General features: G+C 44.4%; 1 protein-coding gene across 1 annotated transcript; it reads left to right on the top strand.

Moving 5' to 3' along the window:
• The first annotated feature begins 2,923 nt into the window (after positions 1-2,923).
• On the top strand, positions 2,924-6,656 carry LOC147615450 (uncharacterized). The gene is made up of 2 exons (XM_086779559.1): positions 2,924-5,097; positions 5,217-6,656. Exons 1-2 carry the CDS (start codon positions 3,087-3,089, stop codon positions 6,296-6,298), a joined length of 3,093 nt encoding a protein of 1,030 aa, XP_086635685.1. The 5' UTR covers positions 2,924-3,086; the 3' UTR covers positions 6,299-6,656.
• Positions 6,657-7,217: the final 561 nt, after the last annotated feature.

Genomic DNA, 7,217 nt, shown 5'->3' with positions numbered 1-7,217 from the left:
GTGAGTTGGGAGAGAGGGAGGGGCAGATGAGGTGAGGTGTGGGTAGGGAAAGGGGGAGGGGCAAGTGAGTTGAGGCGCGGGTAGGGAGGGGGTTGGGAGATGGAGAGGGTGAGTGATGTGCGTAGGGACGGGGCGGGTAAAGAGCGTTGCGGGCTGGGAGAAAGGTAGGGGAGGGTAGGGAGAACGGGAGGGGTGGTTGAGGTGGGGTTAGGCAAGTAGGGGAGGGTGGCAGGTGAGGGGGGTTAGGGGAGGATGGGGTAGGTTAGAGCTGTAACATCGTCTCCTTGAAGTCCAACCTCACCTCTTTAGCCTTGTAGGTTTGATTTGGCGATTGTGACCTTGGCTTTAGCAAGAACTAGGCCCTGCCACTTCAAGATTGCTAATAAACCCTTGAAATATTTGTTCTGTAAACTCTTTCACATTTCTTACTTGTGGCTTTTTTCTAAATTGCTTGCTACTTGACTACCTTTCTCAATTGACTTTTGTGTGCGTTAGCTTGCCTTCTTAGTATCTCTTCTTTTTATGAGGTTCTTAGTCTCTCAATTGATTTTTGTGTGGTTGATTAGGTTTTGTCTAAACAAAATACAATCAAAGATGTAGTGTCTCTCTATTCCATTAATTCACACACGAAACTATATGTATTTACTAAATGTGTTGACACAATCACAAAAAAACTTCATATATTGATTGAATTTGTTCGCATAAGTACACACAAAACTCTCTCTACTTCTCTCTCTCTCTCTCTCTCTCTCTCTCTCTCTCTCTCACACACACACACACACACCCCCCCCCCTTGTCATAATGTAATTATCACCCACATATGTGCATCCTCTCACAAAAAATATATTGCTATTCGATCTCTCTTTATTTTCCTTGAATTTTTTCAAATAGAACCATAAAGCATGTCGTAAAAATATCTCTCTTATTTGGCAGAGAAATATGAGATTTTGCTTTGTTATATATAGCATGTGAAGGTCTTTTCAAATTTCGACTCATTTTTTGGGTAGGCCCTTTTGAAAATGAAGTTTTGTTCAATAGCGTGCGAAGGTCTTTTCAGCTTTTGACTAATATTTTGGGTAGGCCTTTTTGAAAATGAAGTTTTCGTGTTCAATAGACTAACCAAACAAAGAGATATGATTCACACTATTTGGGAAAAATTATATTCTTAACTATCCACCATTCCTATTGATACATCTCCTAACCAAAAATTTGGGAATATCTACAAGACTATCCTGCCATTTTTATGTAGTTTTATGCTGAGATTTTTCCTTTTCCCTCCAACCTCAATCGGCAGTTTTGCATTTCTAACCAACATATTTCCCAAACACTCAATGTGAAGCATCACCTTTGCTTTTCTCGATTGCAAGGGTGTGGGATTTGAACCTTGTAGCCCCTCAACACTGGGGTGGCGAAATCCCTAGTGATGGGACCAATGGTAAGGAATGCAAGCACATGGATCGAGCTCATCACTCACGGCTATTGAATTTCTTGGTTGGCCGAGTTCACAATTTGAAAGTTAGGGTCCTCGGTGATCTTATCAGAAAAATGGGGGTAGAGGTCAGGCTAAGTTTATAAATTGTGAACTTGGGCTCCTTGGGATCGCGAATGGTACGTGGGGGGCTAGACGATAGAGGTCATCTGATTGGCCTGGCGGTGGTAGCCAAATGGCCTCTTTTTTTGGACTCCAGGCTCCAAAGTTTGTATATGTTTTAAATCTATATCTTAACTATATGTTGGAATGTTTGGGGTAGTGGATAAGTATGGTGACTCCCATGCCTCCCACTCGGGTTTATATCGCGCTGGCCTCTTAAGTATAAGGCCTTTTGGCAAAACGGGGCTTGGAAAAGTTTCTATGTCCCCCCTCCATTCCCTTGAAACCTGCGTGCGATTCCTAGCCATTGATCTAATGTTCAGAGAAAGCCTACAAACATGTAAACAATTATAATGCAATTGTAAGATTTTGGTTTCTACCTACAAGATGAAGTTAATGATAGGGGCATTCTAGTTATAATTGCCAAAAAGATCTACAAATTTTCGGAAAAAATCATCTATTATTTGGATAACAATAATAATTTTTGAGCCAAAAAATGCTTTCCATGAACTCTACATTGATCCCTTAGTCCCCCCCTCAACTATAAAAGGCATGGTGCATTTAATTTGGGGGGAGCATGGCATGGACAATTGGACAATGCGAAAGTCAGGCCGCGAAACGAAACATGAGCAACCGTCCGATTTCCATAAAAAAGTGAATGGGTAAACTAAGGCTTGTAGGGGTTGGGTTATAAGTAAGTCACACGCTCGCGAAATGCGTGTAGCATAGCAATGGAGCATTCATGTGACTACACGGGGGCACGGGTTCGAAACCTAGCTTAAGGTGAACTCAAGAGGGCTGCCTAAACTTGGACCTTTTTAAATCTCTAACAGAAAAAACGTCTCGGCATGCCCGCCCGCTAGACTTCCACGCCATGGATTTCCATGCTCTCTCTTCTTAAATGCACCCTGCCTTTTATAATTGAGGCACTCCTCCCCTCACGACTAAGTGCCACAGGGTCCAGAAGACCCTTGTCAGGTGATATCAATGGATGGCGTTGATCAAAATCGCGACGCCTTTTTTGGACCGCCGGATAAAGTAAACTAGGACCAGTAAAGTAGGGATGAAAAAGATAGAATATAATGGCACATGGTTTTGTTGTTTGAAGATATAGCGTATTGGTAAGATGTTTCCAATGATGACATGTAGTCTCGTGTTCAAATCTTCTTTTGCATATAACATTTTGCTCCAAATTTTTCTAAATCCCAAACCCAAATTATCCTCATTCTATGAAAGTAAACTATGCTTGCTTAGTAAACCAGAAAGCAAACTAGAAAGTAAACTAGTAAACTACGAAGTTTAGTAAACTATGATCGCTTAATAACCTAGTTTACTTTATCCGACACAAAAAAAAAAGCAAGTGTAGCGGTTTTTCAATGAATGGCATTGATATCTAGTGGCACTTAGTCCTGACTCTGAGTCCCCTCCGCTTATCGGTCTCACTTTTGAGGCTTGTAGCCCGCTGCTGCGGCATCAATCAAATTGGAAAGTGCAAATGTCTACTGTCCAGGCTGCTGTGAAGTGGAAATGGCGACCTCCACGCACAGAAATCTTGGCCTCCTCTCTGCTCATCTCCCAGCGCTTGCAGCTTGCTCTTGCTCCCAATTCGCTCCTCCTTTTGCACCGTAGTCAATGGCGATGCCTGGCAAGCTCTTATTCTTTAGTCCTGCGAACCTTGATCTGGTTGCTGGAGTATGGTTGCTCCCCTTTGGGGCCATCAGAGGACGAGAACATGTGCGACAAGCTTGCTCAACCCTTGCATGCATTTCATCTGGCTGTGCAAGAAGTAGAGACATGTATACAGGAGTCCCTCCCAAGCAGCTCCAGCTCCACGCATTCATGGTTGGTGGAGAAGGCACTTAAGCAAGGTATGAGCACGGATGTAGTGGACGTCCATCTTCATCGCCTTCTGTGGACATTTTCTGTTGTGTGTGAGCTAATCTCAAGGTCTGGTCCAATTGATAGCATGGAATTCTGTATATCACAACTAACAAGAAAGCTCTGTGAAATATGGGCATTTGTGGATGCACATGATGACTTCTGCGTGGCTCAAAGCCTCTTGAACAAAATCAAGGGTGAGGAGGAAGGAGAAACTTGCCAGCTTGCCGATTTTGTTCTGCAAAAGCTATCTTGTGTTGAGAATTTGAGCCGCATAACACATGGTGATGCTTTGCCCCCCTTTTTATGGGTAGATCCAGAGGGCTTGCAGAGAAATCCAGAGATCCTTGGTCTGGGTGGTTATGGCAAAGTACACGAGGCTCTCTGGTTAGGGGGTCGTTTTGCTGTAAAAGACTTCTTCTATGTAGAGAACAATGTGGTGTTTGGGAGGGAGGCAGCCATTCAAGCCCAACTGCGTCACCCCAATGTGATACCGCTTGTCTGTTGCACAAAGAACCCCTCTTTGTGCAAGTGTAGTCTAGTGATGGAGCTCATGGAACAAGACCTTCGGGTCCTCATGATGAAGAGAATGGGGGCTGGAATGGATCCACCCTTTCCTCTCTTACTGGCAGTGGACCTCATGTTGCAGATTGCCAAAGGGATGGAGTACTTGCATAGTGAGAGCCTTCGCATCATACACCGGGACCTCAAGTCCTCCAACATATTGGTGAGCTTCTCAAGCAGGGCTGGGGTCGGTAGCTCGTATGCAAATGATGTGAGCCCTCTTGTGCATCTCAAAGTGGCTGACTTTGGAATGTCCAAAGCTAAGTATGCAAGCTCAAGATACACCACAAGACAAACAGGTGCAACGCCATGGAGAGCTCCAGAGGTATTTGAGGCCAACCCTGAGGATGAGGTGGAGGGTGGTAACCCTAATGCAAAATACACAAACAAGGCAGATGTTTATAGCTTTGCCTTGGTTTGCTATGAGATCTTGACCGGAAAGTCCCCCTTTGAGGAGGGCACTCAAATCCGGAGGAGGGTGCTGGCAGGGGAAAGGCCAAGTCTGCCTTCTTATTGTCCCTCAGCTTTATCAAGTTACATCAAAACATGCTGGCATGCAGAACCAGCTCAGAGGCCAACCTTCACCCAGATCTGCAGAATGCTTCGCTACTTCAAAGCTTGCATTCTTCTTCAGGATCATCACGATCACAATCCAACACATCATAATTGGTTGTTGCACCCTGTCTCCTCTGCCATGTGTGCTCGCATCGATGATATGCTACAAAGTCTAGTGCAGCAGTTTGGTGCTGATCCTCGACCAATGATCATTCCTTTGGAGATGTATTGCTGCAGACTAGTATTTCAAAAAAGAGATGACAACGAAGCCAACAGCAGCCCATATATGCAAAGCTCTTTTCATGCCCTCACTGATGAGACTGCTGTTGGATTACGAAGCCTGGATCAGATCTCATTGGAAAACCAGAGGAGTGGTGTTGCTCTTGCAGAATCAAGGCGGATTTCCAAGGGCTACTTCACTGGTATCTTTGGGTGGCTAAAGAGTCTCTTCCACTTGAAGGGCACACAAAATGACACTTCAGTTGACACACAACATGCAGCCAATTCAGGTGACAAACTTCCTTGCTTTGAAACTTACGCACATTGGGTATTTTGGACCACTGCTATGGCTTCCTTGCATGTCTATAGTTTTTCTCACCTAACTACTACGTTCTAACTTGGCAAGCAGAGTTTCGAGATGCACTCGGTCTGATGGGGAGCTTCACTTATGCGGAGGTGCGTGCGGCAACCAACAACTTCTCCTCTTCCTCTGTGATTGGACGTGGTTGGTCAGGGCAAGTCTACCTTGGAATGCTGGTTGATGGACGAAGAATAGCAGTGAAACAAGCTTATTCTCGTCAAGGGTCTGGTCTGTATGGCGCTCGGTTTCTGACCCAAGAACTCAGAATTGCGAGCCAGCTTCGGCATCGGAATATAGTACCTCTTTTTGGATGGTGTCAACATCAGGGAGACTTGCTTCTTGTGTATGAGTACATGCCGAATGGTGACCTGGGAAAGCACATCTTTCAACAGGGTGGGAGTCTTGTCGAGTGGGAGCTAAGGTACAAGGTTGTGTCTCAGCTGGCAGCAGCACTCAAATATCTTCATCAAGACTCTGGGTACATGCAGATTGTGCACCGAGATGTTAAGACATCCAATATCTTGCTCGATTCCGAGTGGAATGCGCGCTTAGGAGACTGGGGCATTGCATTGTTGCTTGAAGAGGATCATTCCTCTTCTCACTCATTCGCAGGCACGCCGGGTTTTTTTGCGCCTGAGACTTGGATGGAAGGCATTGTGTCCCCTGCAACAGATATTTTTGCCTTTGGGGTCACGGTCTTAGAAATTGTTACTGGAAGAAGAGCAAAGCAGTATTCTGAGCATTTAAGTGTGAGGCTGATTGAGTGGGTGTGGGATTTGTACCAGCAAGGAGACGTGATGCAAGCTTCGGATATCCGGCTTGGAGGAAGTTTTGATGAAGTGGAGATGGAACGATTGCTGCTGCTGGGTCTAGCGTGCACGAATGCGGACCCACAAGCGCGCCCCGGCATTGACGAGGTGCTAAGGATACTCTCTGCAGTGTCTCAGCCGCCGCCTCCACAAGCCCGCCCTAATTATCACCCAATCCCATTCTCATCAATAGATTCTACGGTTACTCTGTCGAGCTCATCTCCTCCTCCAAGAACGTTATCCATGCAGTCTCATTCGACCTCTGTGTCTGGGATGGACTCACCTTCATTGCTCAGTTCTCCTATCATCAATGGAAGATGATGCAACATTGGGGTCTCTTCCGATTCAAAGAGGCGCATTACAAAAGTAAAGGTGTTTGAATGTTATCTACAATGCCTTATGGTGCTTATGAACACAAGATGTCTTAACTGCAGTTCACTTATGGTTCTTGTGATGTTGTAGCTTGGGAAATGGGGACTTGGGATGTTCAGAGTGGCTTGGGAGATATAGACTATCTTGTACTTTATTAGCATATCATTTTTAATAGTCTCATTTAAATTGTGTTCTGCAAAGAGACTCGCAAGATTGTAACATTAAGCATTTATAGCATGGAAGGTCTAGTATGAAGATTTTATGCTCTTCACCTAGATCTAGAACGTAAGAAGATTATAGTTAAGCGTTCCATATGCTCTAATTTATGTTCTAATTTCTTTAGTGTTATAGCTTAAATGTTTAATAAGCCTAATTCTCATGATGATCCACAATTTTAAAATCAAGGTTTGCATAATCTCTTTAAAAATGCTAGTTTTAAAGTTCTATTCTTATCCATGTACTCGAGCAAATGCCACACTCTTCTCTATGGTGGCATCAAAGGTAGTTACTGGAGTATTTTCTATTACTAAGAAGGATCTATCTTTTGTTCTTCCTATTATTTGGTAACTTTGAGCTCACACCTAGGTAATGGGTGAGTAGACCCTAGCACCATGCCACATGGCAAGCCCTAATAGTCCTCCTTTGCGATTCTAATTTGGATGTACCATCCCAAACAATGTATTTCTTATGTCATGCTACTTCATTTCGTATCTCATCTTCGATAGGGGGGACGTTAGTGATGCCTCTTTGTTGCCTCATTGAGTGGCATGTAGTCCACATAGGCCCGCTGCTTCCCATTTTTCTTAGTCCAAAACCGCCTCTATTTTGTGAGATGCCACCTCATTTGCATAATCAGTCGCATGTTATA

Source organism: Cibotium barometz, chromosome 40 (assembly GCF_041138505.1).
Source record: "Cibotium barometz isolate CiBa-2024 chromosome 40, ASM4113850v1, whole genome shotgun sequence".
In the NCBI taxonomy this organism is placed as follows: Eukaryota; Viridiplantae; Streptophyta; class Polypodiopsida; order Cyatheales; family Cibotiaceae; genus Cibotium; species Cibotium barometz.
Note: the sequence above shows the minus strand (reverse complement) of the source record. Positions and strands in the feature narration are given on the sequence as shown.